Raw genomic sequence first — 24,037 nt, 5'->3', positions numbered from 1 at the left:
GATATGTACAAATTTTGAAGAATAAATTGAAGATGATGGCCAAAGACCCAATGCCATTGCATTGGAAAATTCGTGAAATAATGTTTCGATTCCGAGCTACGCCGCTAAAATCTGGAAAAAGTCCAGCTGAAATTTATTTAAATCGACCATTTCGAACGAAGTTAGATGCAATGCGGCCAAATCCAGTTCAAAAGCCAAAACACTACGACATCGTATATTAAAAGTGGGAGATCGTGTACAATCAAGACACTATCCGACTAAGAGTTGGAAATATGGAATAATAATCAAGAAACTTGGTAATTTGCACTACATTGTAAAGTTAGATGATGGTTACATGATCAAACGCCACATAAATCAATTAATCAAGTCTGAAATTAATAGCTGCGGAGATAACATCAAGAAGTCTGTATCATTTGAAAATCCTGTACGTGAAATGAAGATTCCAGAAACAAGAAGAGACATTTTACACTGAGAAAAAAAGTAATTTACAAGATGCTGGTTAAATTACATCTGGTTCTTTTTTCTAAAGTATTGTAAAAATCGCATGAAACTTACGTCATGTTAGCTAATCAATTATTTGAAACAACATTGGTAATATTGTAGAACGATATTTGGTTGATACAACTTAAATGGTGGTGAAGTTAACAATTTACCATTGTTAAATGTACCAGACAATCAATTTACTTAAGTCGAGTAGATCTACCTCGAGCAAATTGTTAATTTAACCCAATTTGTGTATGTAAATTATACAGAGTTAAGTTAAGAATACTTAAATGTTAATGTGAATTCTACCAGATGATGTATAGTTAAATCTAACAATCTTTTAAAAATGAATTGTTAATTTAACGTCATGGGTGTGTGTATTTTACACAAAGTTATGTTATACAGGCTTATATTATGTTAATGTGGATTTTACCAGACGAAATATAGTTAAATCAAAGTATATTCAATAAAAAGTCTTGTTAATTTCAAATAAAGCCTGGTAAAATCAACTTGTGCAGGGTAAAGGATAGCTAGGTACTAACACGCAATACGTATACAAAGTACGCAGTGTTTTTTCTTGTTGATCAGAACGCGCACAGTGTCGCAGTAATCAAATCTCAACAACCGTTTCAATGATCAAACGTCTCTTTGGAGTTCTTGTGCTGGTGCTTCTTTACTAATTGACCAATTATAGTTACATATTTCAAATATATTTCATATTTCTCCTTGATAAGCGATGGTCATTAGTCATACAGTGACTGATTGGTTTCTGTATATGTCTACTCCTGCGCATCATCCGATAACAACGGTAAGTACTTATATACAAAATTAAATGTTACGTAGCTTTGGGAGGTATGAATATGTATACCGGGTGGTGCCTAGCGCGACGCAGCATAGGGATTTCAATGGTAATTTCTTTATAGTCAGTCCCCTAATTATTTTAGAGCAAAAATCTAAATAGGTTTTTTTAGAGAAAAAAATACTGCATCTGTTCATACTTTCAGTTATAATTTTCCGTTTTTCAAAACCGTAGAAATCGACAAAATAAAAAGGTTCATTTTACAATAAATCAAATATGCCTTGTGACCTTATGTCAAGCGTTCTTGCGCCTTTAATACCTAAGGATAAACCCTGTAAACATCTGTGAATGTGTAAATTATTTCGGATCATATCAATGGTATACGTTTGTTTGCAAAACACTGCGCGCCTTCAATAAATTGCGCACCACAACTTCTGTTATTTATTATAAGTTTTTCAAATTCTTTCTTTCAGTTTGAGTCTTATCGTTTTGAGGTACCTAGACTCACAAAACACGTTTGATGACCTAGATCTGCTTATATTCTGGACAATTGGAGACCATGACCTTAACGATTATCTAACTAATTCCTGCGTAAGTAGTATGCAGTAGGAATGTTTAATAATTTAAATGTATATTATTACTTATTAGTAATTATATTTTGTTTTTGTAAGAAGTATAATATTTATTATAAAATTAAATTTTCCTTTTTAGGTTTTTTTAGTGCTTTTATTTTACGATTCCTTTTTACGTTGCAGTATAACTAAAATTCTACATAATTAATTTACATACATTTTTTTGAATGAAAATTTTAGTTAAATGTGTTCAAATTGATTCTTTGGCAAAAAATGTATATATCTACCTAACACCTGACCTAACATTACATGAATGTGTTATTCTGAAATTCATCTTTTATAATCGTAATATCAACTGGGAAGTATGGTACATTCGCTAAACATGCACCGCCAAAATAAAAGGGTAAGTATAACGCTATTGGACTGCAAAGGCTACAAAAATCCGAAGATTGAAAGAGCATAATACGGAAAGGCAATTTTACTTTATAAACAATGCAGGCTCAACTATATATGGCTGTCAACTCGTAGTAAACTTGACATGATTCCTAAAGGGTAATTCTACTAGATCCTTGGTAATCAATCAACATGTATGGTAAATTTTGCATGACACGTCGAGTTCAACTCATTAAAATATCATGTTGATTTCACAGTACCTGGTAAAATTCACTAAAAGCGGATCACTGACCATACAGATGGAAAGTTAATTTTACTTTTCAGTAATGCAAAATCAACCAAACAACCCGCCAATATATAGTAAATGTGATAATTGGAGTGGGTTAATTCTGCTTGATATTTCGTAATGTCAACAAGATGGTGTCAAGTTAATACCACATGCGCTATTGTAGTATTTACAAGACTTAACTACAATCGTGTGCTATATGTATGGTAAATTTTATCAGACAACTTCATGTTAACTAAACTTTTAATTGTTAAATCTACTATAATTCCTTTACCCGAGCTATATTGTAATTGTAACACACATGTTATGCTGTCCCCTTTTTTTACCATAATTCATGGTAGTTTTAACATGATTATTGTTAACTTGACCATCTTTTTTTCTCAGTGTAAATTTTGCAAATAATAATCAAATGATGATTCCAGCTCCAGCTCAAGATGAACAGCTCAGACGTAGTGAGAGAAATCGTAGGAAGCCACTCATGTTAGCAGATTATGTTCGATAATTTAATAGTTAAATATTTTATTCTAAATTTATATATTGTTGTTAAATGTTATCTAGTTTCAAATTAAGCGCACGAGAATTGTTGTATCTTAAAAGTACGCACTCTGAATGAAAAGAAAATGTAAAAAGACAGTTACGCATCGCACGTCATTCATAATAACATTGTATAATTTTTCCGTTCATAAGTTCAGTTCTAATAAAGAAAACCTTGTTATGTTCTTGTGTTCTACCATCCAGAAATTATAAAAACTTCCAACCGCCGTGTTTCTTTAGTTGAATTAGGTCTCCTCCAGAATCAACTAATAAACACGCAGACGATCGTCTAAATGCGTGTCCGGTATAATTGTCGAGATTTGGTAAATTGAGGTACTTAGCAATAATTGATGGAATTTTAGAAACGGTATTTATACCGACAACTTGCGTTTTGTAATTGCCATTTTCGATATTGTAAGAAAAAGTGTTTAGTTTTTATATTTTTTGGTCTTTGAGATTTATACTTCCGGTAAATATCGATTAAATTGAGGTTTTTCTGATTTGTTTCGCCAATTACGGTAAATCGACGTTGAATATGTGTTTTTGAATCCGGAATTTAGTAATGATAAGCACATGTCCGGTATCGTTCATATCTTCCACAGTCATCTTGTATAGTTCTTCACGGCGGAGGGCACCCGCGATTCCAAAAATGAGAGCAAGCTGTAAACGACAATACATCATGAAGCGTATAATGGTCAAATTGTTAATACCTTGTGCATAAGAAACTGCAGTTCATCAGGAGCATTGTGAAGGAACTTGTATATTTCATCTCGAGAAAATGTCCTTGATTTCTTGGGTTTGTGGCCAACGGACTTGTTCTTCAAATAAGCAATTAGCTTTGAGTATTTCCGTATATTCACATTATTGATTAACAGTGTAGCCTTTAGTTTAGAATAGGTCGGCCAAAGTGTTGGCGGCTTCCATTGTTTTGATTTTTCTTCAAAATAACATAATAACGCCCTTTCACTAAAACTTCCAACGTGTTTTTCGGTTCTCCATTTCATAAATAAATCATATTCCTTCAAATATTGGTCCTTGGACTTTTCGGGTAACAGATTGGAGGTGGCGATACCTGCCGCGTTCACAATTTCTTCGGGGGTGCATGAAAAATTCGCATCACTGTCCATTTCCATCGTTCAAGCACACAAATTACCCAAAACACAGCGAGATGAACTTAATACGTAGGTACTTGTAATTTTAACAAATGTCAGCGAGTATCATAGCAACGGCGGCCTCCTATGTTTCTTGTCTAAAGCCGGATTTATAGTTCCGTAGCCGTAAGAACGTAAGAATGGAACCGAATAATCTTACGTTAAAGAAAATTATACGATTTATAGTTACCGTACAAGGTTGTTTTATTAGAAAGGATGTCTGGTAACTCTAAACTAATAGAATGCTTGCATTTTGAAGGCGGGAAAACGTCATCCAGAATTCACATTTAAAATTGCTCATAGGTTACAATGTTAATAAAAGGGGTAAAAAATTTAGTTTTTGCAGTATATTTTTGGATTTATATGGGTATATGTATATGAGGGTGGATCTTATATTGGAAATCTTGGAAGTTTATCGACTTCCACCTTTGAAAGCAATCAACGTATTGCAAAAATGAGTGTGGTGCGTACCTAAGCTGTTTTACATTGCACGAGGACTTGTGAAAATGTAATCAAATTAATTTTAGAGGTGGAAATGGATAAAATTCCGCGTTCTACAAAATGGGAACCACCCCTATGTACCAATACCTTATAGCCTTTGGGAATTAAAACTCTAAACATTCTTTAGCGTATGACGCCAAATAAAATGCTGTTGCGTTTTATGGAATATGTATATTTATAGTATGTACAAAATGGTAACCGAGGTGCACACGGCGAGCTCTGTCGTTGGGGTGAGCCCAGATGCAGGTCTTCTGACTGATGGAGTGTGGCGCGAGGTCGAGCTGGCAAGGCGACCTGGTTCTGCAGGTGGAGAGCTTTTTGTTTCTTGAAGTGCAGTCGAAGCAGAAATTGCGTTACACTTTGCAGAGTTCGTGGCTCTGCTTTTAAACGTTTGCGGCCAGGGACGCTACGCTTTCATCGGTTGGCCGTTTTGACCAATGAGGGCGCAGCACATTTTAGTTTACTGCCGGATGTGAAACATTTTCTTACCCATTCTTTAAGAACGGTAGGGTCCTTGGGAAACGTAAAAACCGAGATTTTATTTACACCAGGATGAGGAATGTTAGTGTTACCGCCACTCATATAAAAAAATACTTAATTATAACATACAAAAGTGCATATAATTGATGAACTAACCTTTCAATCACGGCTATGAAAACTCAAAAAATTCACAAACTAAATGTCTTTATATTGCACCAAACAGGTATCTACAGCTAAAATATGTCCTTATGCACTTCAAAATTCAACAAATTTTAAACAAATAAACTATAACTCAAGAAAAATAAGCACCCGCGCGACTACAAACAACGTTGAACGTCAATGTCAGAATTCTCGATGACGTATACATTCCGTCCCTCCCGCTTCCGCCCACATAGTTACCAGGTAACCTTTGTAATAAAATAACCTTGGTTACCGTAGTGGTAAGAGATGAGCTTGCGTATTAGTGCGAAACAAATTCTGCCATTGTATGTCATCTGTCAGTAAGAGTAACGTGTATTTCAAAATAATAATTTATAATAACCAACAAAGTGTGTCAATAATTCTTGTAAATAAACGAAACGAATGTCAGGATAACCTCAACTGTTTGAATTATCCGAGTACTACCGAAGACAAGCGCGTTAGCACGATTTACCGTAAGAAATAAGATTTGGGCATTTCCTACGTACCGTAACCGTTCTAACGCAACGTTAACGCGAATTATAAATGTTCACAAACAACAAAGTAGGGTTTAATTCCAAACGTTACGGTACGGCGTTGCGGGTACGGAACTATAAATTCATCTTAAATAGTTTGCGTTAAAAAAAATGACACGTTACGTAACTTTTCTTCACTCCAATGCGATAAAAAATGAACCGCTACGGCACTTTTTTTCACGCTACTAGCGGACGAAACAAACGCATCCTTTATGAACGCAAATTGATGGAAAATGTTGTACTTTATTTTACGAACGTGAAAAAAAACCATTATCCTTTGTGTAGGTATATTAATATTTAAAAATGTCCACATAGTCTGCATTATAATTATCCAATCGTTGATTGAATAACTTATTCAATGAACGATCTAATTGTTATTTTGCATGTACTAGGACTGTAATGGGAGTCAGGCATAGTTATTTATGTATTAAGGGCATAATAGTGATGTTTATATTCTCGAGGACGACGAGTTAAGGCCCGAGAGCTTTTTAGTCGCCCGAGAGTATAAACAGCTGTTTATGCCCGTGGTACATACACAATTTTATGTTTTACAAATAGTTTTCTTCGTCAAAATTCGTTTACAAAATAATTCATTATGTTTGATCGAGTATGCATGGTTCAAATTTGTTAATGTGATTGAAACCATCCAAACGTTAAACGTAATTTTAAATAATTCAATTCATCGTGAATGAGGAAGAAGTTCCAGAAACTATACGAAATAAGGCCAATCTTGTGAATTAGTAGATATTGACAATTCATAATTGACGTTTCTAATTTTCAATGACCTGCAAATATTTGTTTGTTTTGTCATTAAGTATGATTGAGTTTCTATGGTGATACTTAATGCCCTAGGGCATAAAGTGGTACTTTATGCCCGCGTATCACAGATATAAAATGTGCTATGATAGGTTAGTAAGACATAAAAAATATTACAGTACTAGTCAGGTAAAGATCAACTTTCTTATGTCAAAATAGCCCTGAAATTTAGATTTTCTTGACGGTTTCAGGTAAATAATATTTTTATTCACAATCATATATGTAATATGTCAATGGCCAACTGTTTTGAAGTTTGGAAGTGAGCAATTGTTTGACATAGGTGCTTTGCGAAACTCGTCCAGGTCGGCAAAGTACTTCCCGATCTGCACGGCCATGTTGATTAGATTTCAATGTTACGCTGACACTGGTGGAATTTGTTATACTACCTATTTAAAACAGATTGTGAATAAAATAGTATACAAATCTCGCTGGTTGTTGGTTCATAACCAACGCCTCGCGGTTATACCTCACCTCCTAGGTAATGAACCACTTCCCAGCTCGGTATGTAATCTACCTACTATTGTATGATATTGACATTTACCGTCGGAATCTCCAAATTTGACCGTAACTTGAGCTGCCAATCAAAGGAGTCATTTATTTAATAGGAGATCTAGGATTTTGTGTCAATTGTTTTTTTAATCATTTGGATCAACCTATTGGATCATTCGTACAGTGCGATACTTTACTATCATATAAATCAGATAGATGTTAAAAATATTCCTGTAAATGACAAACTATGCACGTACCAAAATACATATGTTGAAATTAAATAAAAGCGTAATAAGAAAGCACATTACACAGTTACAATTTAAGGATGCGAAGGGTTAGTTTACGTTACAACACAATGCACAAATCCAGAACGAAATTACAAAATCACTATACTATCTGCGTAAAGGATAATCACTAATTACAACTTAAAACATAATTTCGTGTCCTATCCAGATCACATTCTTTTATGATCACTCAGTGCCCAGTGGTTTGCAAAACGTTTTCGGCCATATTAATTTTTTGTTAATTTTTTGTTTACTAGTTTTCCTAAAATAACAAGGACCACGGCAGTTAAAAATACCTTTCCGAAGGAGAGACGTAACAGAGAATAAGAACAATTTGTTTAGCAGATTTACGTTTGATTTCAAGTAGGTACGTTAAGTATTTGTAGGGTCATTGCAAATACAATTATGAATCGACTTCGAGCTGCAAGTCTGATGTGATATTTTCATTTCGCATTGCTACGGTGGCAAATATTATATGAATATTCATGAAATGACAATTAAAATATTTTAATGAGGAACGTCGCTTTTAAAGACGGGTACGCTATGTATACAAATGTATGCAGATTGTTTAAGTGTTTACAATTACACAAAGGAATTATATAACCTGTCAAACTTTCTGAATTATACTTGCAATTGAAAAAGTAAAATTGTGAAGTAGAACTGTATTGTGTACTTCTAAATACGTGGAGCGATATTCTTAAAATTTGATACCTGGTGCATGGCTTATCTCGACACTACACCTTGTTCAATATAATTTCCATTGCTCGTCATCGATCGAATAAAATGTCTCGCCAATGTAAAGTTTTTTTTTTATTTTTTTTATTTTTTTTAAAATTTTATTTGCGCATCAACCGCGTAGGGTTATTTGCGCTGATATTATGCTTCTGTAATGTAATGACCAAAGAGTAACTATATTCTTTGGTATTGACTATAATTGGTGTATGACATTGATAGATTTTAGATAGTTTGTAACGTTTCCGAAGTTGCACTTCTCTCCTAATATTTCTCGAAGGGATCCTTGAATGTGGTGTCGGGAACGCTGGATAGTATACTTGTTACATGAGGTGAAGATGTGACTGACTGTGAGGTCCACATCACATACTTCGCATTTGGGTTTGTCCCTTTTATTTAATAATCGTGAGTCAGTTTTGTATGTCCTTTTCTTAGTCTATTGATTATAACTTGGGCTTTCCGGGTAGATGGTGATGGTAATATTATGGTAAATCACGAATGTGAAACTGTGAAAATTTTCTAAAAAAAACCATTTATGGTGCCCGCACACTTAGGCGAAGAGTCGCGTAGCGTCTGGTACGAAATCAGGTGCTTTGGGAATATTATTTATTTTTAGCATTTGAAAGTAGTACGTTATTCAGTGTAGATATGTATGGAAATAGAAGAACCAACCAAGAAATAATGTTGGGTTCACAATATTAATCAAAAGAGATAAACCTACCTGATGAACACTGGCTTAATGACCTTAGACAAGATAAAAAGAAATTTTTTAAATATTTCCGTATGTCAGAGGAAAAAATTTTTGAGCTTAGTTTAATAAAGGGGGGTTTGGACATGGATCGATAAAATTTTGAATTTTCTCTTCGGTTGTTCGCTGTCCATTTACGCGAAGCGTCAAAAGAAATGGCTCCTAGTTGCCCTGAAGACTATCCGCGCGTCAAACGAGGCGTCTCTTCGATTGGGCCCGCCGTACTGAACGGGTTACCATAAAAATATACAGGGTGATTCCTATAGTACCTGCCACCGTTTGGGAGCGTATAGGGGGTGCCTAGGGGAGTATTTTGATATAGGACACTTGGGGTCGGAAATCTAAAATAAGGGCGCCAGAACCAAATTTATCTTCTGGAATTTCACGCCTGTATGTAGGCAACCCAACCGACCGACGTTTCGCGCGGAGCGATGCAGAGCGAGTTAGCGCGAGGAAGCGACATGGGAGGGAAGGAGGGAAAACGACAGTCAAAAGCAATAACGTTTACAAGTGTTCAACGTGGCCACCGTTGTTCTCAATGCACTTCCTACATCTAGCCAACTATTATTATACTATTGCCATAGTGTTTATTCACTTGATACGCGTCGTTGCAGACGGGATTTCGTGGGTTTAAACAAAATTCTGATCAAGTGTCAGCCACACATCGCCGCCTGAGATCGCTCCGTGTGCACCGCCGGCCGGTTGGGTTGCCTACCTACAGGCGCGAAATTCCAGAAGGTAAATTTGGCTCTGGCACCCTTATTTTAGATTTCCGACCCCAAGTGTCCTATATCAAAATACTCCCCTACGCACCACCTACACGCTCCCAAACGGTGGCAGGTACTATAGGAATCACCCTGTATGTAAACTTCAAAGGCGAAAAAAATGCAACGCTTCCCTTCGCGACGCTTCGCCTAAGTGAGCGAGCACCTTTAGAATTGGTACCGCAAGAAGTACCGCAACGGTCGATTTTAGCATCCTTGGATAGGCCAAAGTGAAACTCTATCGATTAAAATTTTGATTACTCTCGTTCATTGGGTTTGAGCTAGCTCCTCTATTATTAAGGCACGAAATGTCCATAAGGGTTTAACGAATTTTTTTGTTATTTTGTTTAATTAACTACATGCGAAATTGGATGACTCACAAGTAGGCGGGGGACACTTTCTGACCTGAAGGACTAATCTTTAAAAACGGTTCGACAATTTTGTTCCGTAACTCATCAAATATGTACACAACAAATATCGAGGAATTCTCTCCATTTTCATTGCCCGACCAAGAATTGCCGCGGATTTTTTTTCGAATTTTCAAAAACTAAATTTCAGGTTCCTCATTTGCATGTTCAAAAACCCCCAGATACCAAATTTCGTCGAAATCAGAATTTTGTCGCACCTTCGTTAGAGGTGCGCCCTTTTGTTGTAGGAATTTAAAATTTTTTTTGCAGAATTGCTTTGGGCACTCTACAAAACCTATTAAAAGACGTGCCACCAGTTTATCTAACTCTTATCGTTGCTAATGAATTTTACCACTTTTTTGGGGGTAGCTCCCAAATGAAACACGTTGGACCCTCGAGTTATTTGGAAAAAAGTCCTTTTTTTGATTCCCTCTACCATCCAAATTTTTACATACTTATATGTAACACCCTGTATACAGACCAGGTCGTTTTTGGTTTCAGATGTAAAGGTGTGTTGCCTAACCATATGGGTAGATTATCACAAGTTCCTTCAAATTTAGACAGAATGCATTTAAAGCCAAAGATATGCCGTGAACTCATCGGACAAAAGAAACCGCGCCGAAGAAAATTCCGTTCACAGAGGTTAAAATATAGGAGGAAATCTGGAGCAAGAGAGGAAACTAAATTTGGCAAGCTAAAGAGTGGTCAGCTCAAGTAAATTGCAAAGCGATTCCACCTCTTTCTCATTTGTAAAAAAAAACATTCCGAAGTCTCTTACATAAAGTATATGAAATACATTGTTAATTAGCCGGACCTTCTGTTCTGGAGGTCCTGGATACGGTATTTCGAGATGAATGCCGCTAAGTATCTTGTTCACTTCGGCATCTATCTCTGCACGGGCGAAAAAGAATTGAAGCTGCTAATCAATCTAAATGAGTTGAAACTATCAAATGAAAATCTGGCCAATCTCAAACAAATCGAAATAGGAATAACATTTGCATGATAGCAAATAAAACCAAATTCAAGGGTTAACTTCCCTTAAGTTACAATTAGCTGAAGGCATTAGAATTTACAACAAGTGAACAATTAGGTACAATTACAACTAACCACATTACCTTTATTGTGGCCACTTTGTCCGTCCGTCCGTCCGCTCGTTCTATGAGACGCTACTAGTTCTTTATCTTAAGAGCTATTGTTCTACTTTTTTCGATATTTGGTTCGTTATGGTGTCGAGGCTTACACCAAGGAAGGAATTTTTTCTGCGTTTATTGCTAAAAAAGTTATTGTAAAAAAACCAACAAACCGTTTTTTACATGTTCCATAATTTTACACTTTTGCCGTTTATTAATGATCCTAGAGATCGTTTATAATTTTGTATTGCTGTCTGTCGTCTATCCGTCTGTTCTTTTGTCTGTCTGTCCCTCTATCTGTCTGTGTGAACGATAACTTTGTTTAGAAATGTCCGACCGCTTTTACAGCTCCGTTAGTTATGAACTGAATTGCATGAAACTCAATATGGGCATAGCTTTAGCCATATAATACGCAATGCCAAAATTTGAGTCGAATCGATTCAAAATCCACAGTGCCCTTTTCGCATCTCGACCATTTCTAAACCAAATTGCAAACTTTTTCAATTATAAAAGTATTTAAATGAAATTTGATACATAAGCACTTGGAATAAAGGAAAGTCAATCGCCAGTTTCAAAATTTGGTTTTGCGCATGCACAGTGCCAACTTTTTAATTTATGGAAGAATTTAAATGAAATTTGATACAGGCGCTTGGAACAAAGGAAAATCTAACGTTAATTTCAAAATTTAAATTTGAGCATGCACAGTTCCAACTTTCTTATTTAGAAAAGCATTGAAATGAAATTCTTCTTATAGTAGGGGAGCTAACAGGAAATCCACTGAACGAGAATGATCAAAATTTTAACCGATGGTGTTCCATTTTGCCCTATCAGAGTATGCTAAAATCGATCGTCTGCCGCCTCAAGTCATACGACTTAAGGCGCTGCGGATACTTCTTGCGATACCAATTCTGAAAGGTTGTTTTTCAAAAAAATAAGTTATACACCAAATGAAAACGTTGATAATAGTTCTTAAAAAAAATTTTTAAAAAATCGCGCGGATTTGATAACTCCGTAAAAAAACAATTCTTGTCGGTTTTTCACGAACTTTCTACGGATATAACTAGGTTACGGTTGGACGAATGAAGCTGATTTTTTTTATAGACTGATGATAGGTACTATTAATGACTTAACGGTGTTTCGTTTTTAAATTTTTTCTCTAATTACAAGATTATCTTATTATCTTAACATTATAAGATATCTTATAATTAGAGAAAAAATTTAAAAAAGAAACACTCTCATAGTCATTGGCTGTACCTATCATTAGTCTGTAAAAAAAATCAGCTTCATTCTTCCAACGGTAACCTAGTTATATCCGTAGAAAGTTCGTGAAAAACCGACTAAGAATTGTTTTTTTACGGAGTTATCAAATGTGCGCGATTTTTTTAAATATTTTTTTTAGAGCTATTATCAACGTTTTCATTTGGTGTATAACTTATTTTCTCGAAAAACAACCTTTCAAAACTGGTACCACAAGAAGTACCCGCAGCGACTTAAGTCGTATGACCTGAGGCGGCAGACGATCGATTTTAGCATACTCTGATAGGGCAAAATGGAACTCCATCGGTTAAAATTTTGATCATTCTCGTTCAGTGGATTTCGTGCTAGCTCCCCTACTATTATAAACTGAAATTGAAGTAGCACGTCAAAAATTGATTGCCCATCTGCAACGCTATCTTTCATATTTGTGGCCGGATTTTTACGATTTTAACAGAAGTTGCATCTTACAAATGGGAAATGAATGCAAGTGGAAATGCGCTTTATGTAAATCGTTTACGATTACTTTTTAACTTGTTATATGTAGCATAAACACGAAAATTGAAATACTACCCTGACTGAATAAAGAAAGCAAAGTGAGCTTAAAATTCGAAAAGTTTGAACCTGCATGAGCTGATCAAAAATGCAAAATCGACAAAGCTAAAATAAAGACACTGCTTCCTTCATATAATAAGCTATCATCACAGACAACACTAATCTGTGCTATCATGTACCTAAATTAAATCGAAATTATTACATTGTTGGACAGCAATTGCATTATTTGAGGTGTAGTCTTCCAGCGATGTCTATACAACGCGAACAGTAGGTACTTGCCGTTTGAAATTTAGGAAGCAGACATCTCGATCTTAAAGGATTAAAAATAATTACATACGACCTTTTTATTTTTAATTTACGCATTGGGATTTACGCGAAGAGGTCTGTATTATAAAGGTTATCTTAATTTCTAAAATTTCATTACCTACCTTAATTAACTGTCTGTAACTGATCGCTACTTTTACCTCCTAGTTCGTATATTTTTAATTTAATTTTTAGTTAGAGTACCTACTCTTTGGTTTAGTGAGGTAGGTACTCGTGCAGCTATGTTCTCGCACTTTTAAAAACTCGCAGTTATTTCTTGTTGGCTTTTGTGTCCGTTATACGAAGTAGAAATTTGCATTGTTAAAATCGGTACATGTTATCTTTCTCGTAATATCAATATTTTAGAAATAAGACAAGCTTGCAAATGAACGCCACAGAGACTCGAAAGTTATAACTGGTGGCATGTGCGCCAAGAAAGCGTAAGATGCTTAAACATCCCTAGAAATTATTCTGCCATGTGCATGTCTAATCCTGATTAGTGCTTGCTGTACAACTTCTTGTTTAGTAGCGTGTGATTTACCAGGAATTTGAAATAATCTCTAAATTTAAATTAGTAATTCGCCCGTTCTTGCTGTTACATTAGTTTTCGCGTCAGTCACTGTGAATTGCTTCATTAAAACTTTACCGTTTTAGACATAAAATTAACACTTGTTAAATTATCATTGAAGTAAACTATTGAAATTTATATTTCTTGCCACAGTGTCTTCTGTGGAAAATACAATTCAAACTCTTTCATCCATTTTGAATGATTCCAAAACTTTAATGAAATTACCAATACTACCTAATAATATAATAATCCCATAAAGAGCGTTTAAAAAAGCGGCAGAGCACCTCTGTGTGACCCCACGGGGTCATCGGATTTGACCCATTTTCAATTGGTTAGTTACATGTGGTATGTTAACTGTGCAAAGTTTGAACTAAATAAGTTCACGCGTTTGCCAGATGCAGAGAGGCGTGACCCTACGGTGTCATTGGATTTGACCCATTTTCAATAGACTTGTTACATATATTATACATATATATATAAGCCTACTGTGCAAAGTTTCAACCGAATAGGTCCAAGCGTTTAGCAGTTATCGTGTTCACGGACAGACGGACACCATCGACTCCGCTATAAAGCTTGCATCGCTTTGCTCTGCCGCTTGTAACAGTAGCGTGATAATCAAGTTTTGTGAACATTGATCGGTTCGGCAGAGAACAGAATATTAAAGAAACAAGTTTCATAAGTGGCACGAGTTCAAGTTTAGTTTTCTAATGAACGAGTGCAATGAGGCGTCTTATGAAACAAGTTTCTTATAATTTTTTATATTGAGAAGATATTTTCCAGAAATTTCTATCAAATTGAACTTTTACTCTATAATGAAACTAGGGAATTTTGACATATAAATTGCATTAGTGAAAGTTGTATTAAGTTGGCAGTATTAGACTGGTTCACTTTTCGAAGTTTCTCTGTCCTAGGGGCATTTCGGACAACATTTGGCCAACAAGGCTTTTTTTTACTAATTGGTACCTGCTGAACACGAATATCGATGTTGGCGCCTCGAAATCTGAACAGGTAGTCCAGAATTCAAGATGACGGCCAATTTTCGAAAATGCTTATCTTTTCACTCATGCGACCGATTTTTTCGAAATAAATAAAAATAAATGCATCCAAGCGTGGAAATTCACAACAGGCAGCAATGACGTGACATCTCTTCCTGTGATAGCGTAAAAGGACAGGATATTCGTTACTACTCCCTTTGGCCAGTTCCTCTGCACATCATTGGATAGGAACAAAGACTATCTTTCTTGAAGTCCCGTTTAGCAATCAAACTTAGTTTGCCAGTATTTTCTCGAAGCGATGAAGAAGCAACAGAAATACATCTGTATCTGTAGCATTATCCTAGTAAGTATCCGCTTCCGCTTCTAAAGGGGAAATCTGTGTCGTCTGACGGTTACAGAAAACTTTTCTTTCATCATTGAGGCCTCCAGTAATCACCAGTACGCCGTCAAATGAGGCCTCTTCAAGGTGATGCGACAAAAACTCGATCAGATTTCTTTTGTTTTCCTCTAATGAAAGGAAATTCTTCCATATGTGAGGTAATGCAACATCGCGGATATCTACCACACGACGTACAGGAACCAAAATGCTTGTCAAAACAGAAATAATTTAATAATTACACCATGTGAAGAAATTTAACCATTAGCCGTAGTACACTGTGAAAAAGAGGTTACCACTTTGACGCACTTTGACGTTAGACAAACTATGGAATCATTGTTTAAACATTTGTCATTATCATGCCGTACCTCCGTCAGGAATAACATTATAATCCGTTTTTAGATCGAAAAAATCGGTCGCATTAGTGAAAACGAGAGTGAAAAGATCAACATTTTCGGAAATTGGCCGCCATCTTTAAATTCCGAACTTCCTGTTCAGATTTTGAGATGCCAACATCGATATTCGTGTTCAGCAGGTCTAAATTAGTAAAAAACGTCTATTTGGCCAAAAGTTGTCAGAAATGCCCCTAGAACTGGTTAAACCGCTGTTTTTTTTTGTTGTCCTCGTATACAGCGTGGCAAATATTTCTCATTTTTAAATACAATCTTATCAATTTTGTTTTAATTAATTACCTTCAGAAATTGGTACATTAACTGTGAAATAATTGATAAAAGTAAAATAAAGTCCTCTATCCTACTATATAAGATATGAAATCCAGCTGTGTCACTGTCACCGCACATGTGAGAGCGCTTCTACCTATACATTGGTCACCAAGTAAAAACAAATGTCCATCAGGAGGCAGCGACATTTTTTGTGCACTCATTTCTCCAAAGCTGATATTCTGCCATTTTATTGTTTTGATAGTACAAGATAAATTCAATGGTACAAGTAAACAAAACGGTAGTCTACCGCGTCGGCGGTGTTGCCTAAGTTTGCAACAATGCTCTGAACATGTTAATAAATAATATGTACATGCCTCATTTCTACAAGAATGAAAGTTTGTACAGTAATTAAGTATACCTAAAAATGAAGTATGGTAATAGTCTACCGAGCTGGAAGCGTTGCTATCACAAGTCTACCACCCACGCAAGATGCATAAAAAATTATGCAATTGAACTTATTTCTACAAAGATGAAATTTTTGTTGGAAGAAGTTGATGTCATAAGAAACCAAAAAAAAATGCTCTACCGATCGCGTGATGTTGATAAGGTCTCGGTAGACACGCTGGAAGGTATGATTTTCTGAGCGCAGCTGCTGTACTACTCTGCTAAAAGTAGGTACCTCAAAATTATTATATACACGGGCATAAAGTAAAAATATTTCAAAAACGAACATAGGCAATTAACATGCGGGTTTATACTGACACCATTCGAAAGAAGATTTTTTTTCTTTATCTAATGATATACGAATTAGTTCATTTTCAGTTGTATTTCTCATTATTAACGATCCTCGAAATTGTTTATAATTTTGTATGTCTCGGTAGACTACCGTTTTGTTTACTTGTACTACCAAAACAATAAAATGGCAGAATATCAGCTTTGTAGAATTGAATGCACAAAAAATGTCGCTGCCTCCTGGACTAAAAGGTGTCTTTTCGCGATTTGCCATTAACGGCCACTAATCGATTCCATCGTTCCTATGTGGATTAGTTGTTACGTGTTAGGTGCCACTCATTGGGACGGGTTCGGATTGTCACTTTCACATTGTCACTTATTTATTATTAATAACACAGAACAAGTGCCAAAAGCAATAAGCTGCTTCTTTAAAATTTATTAATGTGTTTCCGAAGGTATCCTTGTCGTCGTCATCCTTTCCACTTTCGCAATCTCCTTTTCTAAGAGAAGGACTCTAAGACAGTGTGGGCAAAGTGATCTTTGGTACGGACATTTTTTGCGGTACGTATTGGTCCTGGAGCTCTCAGTACTATATCATGTGTTCTGCTTTTTAGCGCATTTCCACAAAAATAAAAAAAAATGTGCTATTGTGGCCAATTTGTCCGTCCGTCCGTCCGCTCGTTCGTTGAGTCGCTACTAGCTAGTTCTTTATCTTAAGAGCTATTGTTCTACTTTTTTCCCTATTTGGTTCGTTATGGTATCGAGGCTTGCACCAAGGAAGGAATTTTTCTGCGTTTATTACTAAAAAAGTTATTGTAAAAAAACCAACAAACCGTTTTTTACGTGTTCCATAATTTTACACTTTTGCCGTTTATTAACGATCCTAGAGATCGTTTATAATTTTGTATTGCTGTTTGTCGTCTGTCTATTAGTCTGTCCGTCTGTTCCTTTGTCTGTCTGTTCCTCTATCTGTCCGTGTGAACGATAACTTTGTTTAGAAATGTCCGATCGCCTTGACATCTCCGTTAGTTATGAACTGAATTGCATGAAATTCAATATGGGCATAGCTTTAGCCATATATGACCTGCCATCTTGTCTACAAAAAAATGTCACGTGTATACTATATGCCGATGACGTAAGACTTCTGACTTCTGATAGGGATCTCAGGACCGCTGTAACAACCTCTAATAACACGGTTCACTTAATTAACGAATGGTGCCAAAGTAATCATCTACGTGTTAACTGTGATAAGACCGCGTTAATGCATTTCACCTTAAAAACTGCGTGTGACCATGTACCATCTAATTTTGTTTCAAGTGCAAAGTTTTTGGGCTGCGTTGTAGATAGGACGCTGAGCTTTAAAGAACACTGTGCTGCCATTTGTAAAAAAATTGTGCAATGGAATTTTTCTCATGCGTAAGCTTGTGAACAATGCTTCTATAAATATTGTTAAAACTGCCTACCACTGTCTGATCCAAACTACACTAGAATACGCAATTACGGTGTGGGGCCACTGTTGTTCGTGGCCAAAAATTTTCAAATTACAACGCAGGGCTATACGACTAATTCATGGACTAAGTTTCAGAGAAGATTGTCGTCATTCTTTTGTCGAGTTAAATATTCTAACTTTCCCTTGTTTATTTATTCTCGAAGCGGTTTGCTATATTAAGAAAAATGTAATCAATTTTTCTCTAAGTAGCGATAACCATCAGTATGAAACTCGCTTCACCCACTTCTGTCGTCTGCGAACAACCCAAAACGGTGCTGTCTGGCAGTCTCAGCACCTGTACAACTGCATCCCGGAAGCCGTCAGGAAACTCCCAATGCGAAGATTCAAAGAGGTAGTAAAGTCTTTTTTACTCAAAAAGGCTTTCTACTCCCTCGACGAATTTACAACGATCACCAGTAAAGGACACTTTCAGTTCTGAATTCACTCGTGCACACTTTTTAATATGTATTGTGTTATATGTTTGCTCGAGCTGTTTGTGGTAGTATGTATGTTTTTGTATTAGTAATGTCTTATACCCTATATCTTTTTTTACAATGACCAATGTAAGTGCTCCGCACATTAACATGTTAAATATATTATTATTATTATTATTATTTTTTTTTTTTTTTTTTTTTTGTAGGGGGGGAACTGCACCTTAAGCACACTTCATAGAGAACGAAGTAGTGTGGGGCTCCCCCTTGGTAAGGCATACCCACTAAAACCCCACCTATGGCTTCGGCTGCTGTGGCCATTAGCCTTTTACCATTGTTTATATCTAAATGACATTTACTATTACTACATTACGGGATCATATTGTGTGCAATACTGCTATATTCCGCAAGAAGTTAATTAATTTTGTACATTTCGATGGATTTAAAGTTTTCTTCCCACATTGCCTTAATATCGTATAATTGTCGTTGAAGGTCATATTTTGCGCATGCACATATTATGTGTTCGGGGGATATTCCCACTCCACAGGTTTCACATCGAGGTTGTGCTTCCCCGGTAAGAAGAAAACGGTGTGTAAGCGCGGTATGTCCCAGCCGGAGTCTGTAAATTTTTGCCATTGTGCTACGTTCAGCAGGAATTTGAAGTAGCGGTCCTATGTTAGGCTTGACTTTCCTTAACGTAGCATCTGAATTTACCCACTGTGCCTGCCAGTGTTCCCACACCCGGTCTTTGACATTCTTTTTTGACAAGTCTAACAGTTCTGCTTCGCTCAAGTGCATTTCTCTCAGACATTCTCTTGCTCTCTCCCCCAATGATCTGCACCTTTGTAACCGCACGCTTTTGTTATCGTTTAACAGCATATCATGGTTCGGGTGTTCATTATCCAAGGTGGTCTTCAAGTAATAATTGATGATCATTTGTTTCCGACGCAAAGCAAGGGGAGGAATACCTGCCTCCACATACAGAGCACTAATAGGGGTCGTTATAAAAGCACCAAGGGAGTATCTAATAGCCGAGTTTTGGATTTTATCTAGTTCGCTCAACATTGTATCGCTGCACGTTGAATATGCGTAGCAACCATAGTCCATCCTAGACATAATCAAGGCTCGGTATACATCAAGTAATATCTTAGGATGAGCTCCCCATTTGTGGTGAGCAAGTACCCTAATGACGTTGAGCGATTTTCTGCACGATACAATAAGATGTTCTAAATGCTTGGTCCATCTTAGCTCACTGTCGAAGATAAGTCCCAAAAATTTAATATCCCGGGTTACGCTAATTATTTGCCCATTAAGAAACAACACGGGGTCGTAGTGAGGTCTACGGAGTCGACAAAAATGCATACATCTTGTCTTTTCCTCCGAGAGCACATACCCTATATCACTTGCATTTCCGTGAATACGTTCTATAGCTACCTGTAGTTTCCGTGTACTTTCTCCGACAGTTTTACCTGCGTAACAAATCATTAGGTCATCCACGTACACACTTTTGACGACTTCCTCAGCGACACCTAAAGCTATTTCATTTATCGCAATTGCGAATAAGGAGCAACTTAACGTAGAGCCTTGCGGCACCCCGTTTTCTAATACATATTCTTTAGAATAGGTATCACCGAGTCTGACAACAAACCTTCGATCTTCCAAGAATGATTGAATGAATCTGGGCAGATTACCACGCAAGTCATACTTAAACATATTATTTATGATTCCTTGTCTCCAGGTCATATCATATGCTCCCTTGATGTCAAAGAACACCGCTATCATGTGCTCTCTATCGTCAAAAGCCTTCAGGACTTTATCGGTAAGTTTGACCAAGTGGTCAATTGTTGATCGGCCTTTACGAAACCCCGTCTGGTATAAACCAGTACTTTATTGCTTTCAAGAAACAGCTGGAGTCTTGCATTTACCATTTTTTCCAACAACTTTCCCAGGCATGATGTCAAACTGATGGGACGGTAATGTTTAGCTAGTAACGGGTCTTTTCCTTGTTTCAGTAATGGTATGACAACAGCACGTTTCCATTCGGAGGGGTAATTACCTTTTATCCAGCAAGAGTTAAAGAATTTTAATATGCTTTGTTTTAGTGCCTCATTACAGTGACGGAGCATTTCATTATGTATACCGTCACATCCCGGTGAGCAAAACTTAGTACTGCGCAACGCAGTTTCCAACTCTGCCAAGGTAAAAGGTGCGTTGTACTCCAGGTCTAACACTGTACTGAAGTCTACATGTGCCTCCTCCTTATCAACCTTGGTTTGCTGAAAAATATTTGAGTAATTTGACGAGCTGCTGACTTGATAAAAATGGTCAGCGATATTATTGATTATTTCCCGTATATCATTCGTCACCTCCCCGTCTGCTCTACGGAGAAATGCGGGGTAACTGCATCCAGTTCTACCGGATACAGCAGCAATCTTCTTCCAGACCTCTCCACTGGTAACACCCGGTGTGATGGTAGAGACGTATTCTCGCCACGACTTTCTTTGAGCTTCGAGAATACTCCGACGACAATCTGCTCTACGTTTTTTGAACACTATTAGGTTTTCTATCGTGGGGCAGCGACGAAATTTGTTTAGCGCTGTTTTCTTTAGTGATATTTTTTCTTTTATTTCATGGGACCACCACGGGACAATTTTAGTACAAACGCGTGCCTTGGATTTTGGTATGCTGGCTTCTGCAGCATCCAGAATGGAAGTTGTAAGGGTTTCAATGGTAAGATTATCATCTTCCGGAGAAATCAGCTGTTCTGTAAAGTGCTTCCAGTTGGCCAGCTGTATTTTGAATTTTTCTGCGGTTTTTATCTTAGGATTATCACCTCCAATGCTCATAATGATAGGAAAGTGATCACTATTGTACAAATCACTCTCCACTTCCCATGTCAGCTTAGTGTACATCATTGGCGAGCATATCGACAGATCAATGCTGCCAAATTTCCCAGATTTTGCGTCAAAATGCGTAGCTGAGCCATCATTTAGGATACTTAGACTTTTGTTTTCAATGAGGTCCAACAGATCTGTTCCGCGGGCGTCATTTGAAGATGAACCCCAAATGATGTTATGAGAGTTAAAGTCTCCAGCAAGTACGAACGGAATTGGCAGTTGATTAATTATTCTACCAATCTCTTCAGTGTTATAATTTGTATTGGGGAGGTAGATGTTACATAATGTAAAGCCTCCACAAATTTCCAGTTTTATCGCCAGAACTTGATATGAGCTGTATATTGCTATCCGTTTATACGGCGTGCCCTTACGGATTGCAAGTGCTACTCCGCCACATGCCCTTTCAGGTGAGTAAAAGTCTTTCCTTAATAAAGTAAAACCTTTCATGTTAAACTTATGTCTTACTTTTAGGTGGGTTTCCTGAAGAGCTATACAAACTGGATGGTACTTTTGAATGACGAGTTTGAGTTCATTCAGATTGTGAGCTAGTCCTCGGCAGTTCCATTGGATAATGTGTGTTTTATCCATTGTAGATTACAAGATAGGAACAATCACAGTTGTGTAAATAACATATAAATAAATGACAAACGACAATGTATATGGGACTAGAACAACAATTAACAAGTAAGGGTAAAATATCACAGATGGTATCACAATTAATTTGTACAAGACCCTCTTGACCCCGAATTACGGGGCTTTCTAGGTTTGCCTTTCGGCCACCCCGGCTTCCTCTTCCTCTCTTGCTTGGCCTCGGTCACTTTATCTTCATCCACAGATGTAACACTTGACTCCCTAGACCGGGATTTAGCAAGAGAGGTCTTGCGTTTTGACCCTCTCGTCTCCGTATCCATACACTCTAACTCAGAGGACGTAGTAGGCTCTGATAGGAGATTAATATTAGATACAGGTATAGGAACTTTTAAAACAGGTTGAGGTGATGGTACAAGTATGTTTTGTGAGGTAAGTATTCTCTTTAACGCTTCTATTTCCTCTTTAATAATTCTTCTAATTTCAGGTTCAGCAGGTTTCGCGGACACTGGTATAGGTACTGAAGCCACCTGTGCAAACGACGTGCTTGGAGTTACCATGGTGTCCACTTTCTTTTTCGCTTCTATGTAGGTAAGTTTATGAATGACCTTAACTTCTTGTATTTTACTTTCCTGCCTGTATACAGGGCAGGTTTTTGTAATAGATTTGTGAGGCCCTTTGCAGTTTGGACACTCAATAGGAATCTCACATTGATCTTCGTCGTGTGGAGGTTTCCCGCACACACACCTTTTCTCATATTTACAGCTTGTTGATGAATGTCCAAACCGTTGACAATTAAAACACCGCAGAGGGTTGGGAATATAAGGTCGTACCTGTAGAGGGTAGAATGCGGCCTGAATATTTCTTGGCAGTTTAGGAGAGTTGAACGTAAGGACGTGATTGGCGGTATCAATGAATTCCCCGTCTCGTCTGGTTCTTATCCTTCTTACATCAATTACACCTTGACTGCTCAGGTTATCCCTAATTTCATCGAGGGAACAATTTAACAAATCCCTACAAAAAACTACTCCCCTTGATGTATTTAGTGTTTTATGGGGTTCAACCACAATCTCAAAACCAGCAAATCTTTCGCATTTCAGCATCTGTTTAGACTGCTTACTAGACACAGTTTCAATACATAGTTCACCCTTCACTTTCTTTACTTCTTTAACATTTCCTATAATTCCATATATCGTTTTACTTATTAAGAAGGGACTTACATTTGTAAAATCCCCTTCTTTCCTTTTAAGGACCAGGAACCGGGGCACGATGTCCTCCTTCTCGCTGGTACCATTATTTTGCGGTAATGAAGGAAAACTCTCCATTTCCGCGCCAATCGTCGTTGTGCCGCCATGGCCTTTAGAGTGTCCGGTAGAAACATAGCGTAGGTCGTCATTTGTTCCAGATGTATTTACCCGCTCCGTGGCTTGGTTCCCTGCCACGGACGCCGAGCAGCCGCTTAATATCGACCGGGTGAGGCCTGCCCGCTCCGCCTCGCTCCCTGCCGGCTCTGGGGACAATCCGAACCCCTGAGCAGTAAGATGTGGGCGCCCCGAAGGGCTCGAGAACTTTTTCATAGCATAAAGTGTCGTCAACCATTGCATTTTATCGCTACTGCCAGCGGGCCAAGGCCTTTTTTTGTGAACTTTTATGACATGAAACAAAAGACAAAAGGACTAGAACTATCAAAGAAGACAATACAAATTATTGTTATTATTATTATTATTATTATTATTATTATTATTATTGCCGTTTGTAGGTTTCGAGTTATTATTATTATCGGTGTTTCTTGTGAGAACTCAGGTCTAGCCTGGTTAACTAATCGCACGGATTAAAATCAAGTAACGATTAGTGTCTGTGTCTGTGTCTGGTGAAGTTATGTAGGGTCAAAAAAAAAAAAAAAAA

The 24,037-nt window shown here is 37.1% G+C and overlaps 1 protein-coding gene across 1 annotated transcript; it reads right to left on the bottom strand.

Annotated features, from left to right (window-relative positions):
• Window positions 1-22,260: 22,260 nt before the first annotated feature.
• Window positions 22,261-23,736, bottom strand: LOC116163173. Its single transcript, XM_031477024.1, has one exon. It carries the CDS (start codon window positions 23,734-23,736, stop codon window positions 22,261-22,263), a length of 1,476 nt encoding a protein of 491 aa, XP_031332884.1.
• Between the last annotated feature and the right edge of the window lie 301 nt (window positions 23,737-24,037).

Source organism: Photinus pyralis, unplaced genomic scaffold, assembly GCF_008802855.1.
Source record: "Photinus pyralis isolate 1611_PpyrPB1 unplaced genomic scaffold, Ppyr1.3 Ppyr1.4_LG2, whole genome shotgun sequence".
Classification (NCBI taxonomy): Eukaryota; Metazoa; Arthropoda; class Insecta; order Coleoptera; family Lampyridae; genus Photinus; species Photinus pyralis.
This window is presented reverse-complemented; position numbering and strand designations above follow the sequence as displayed.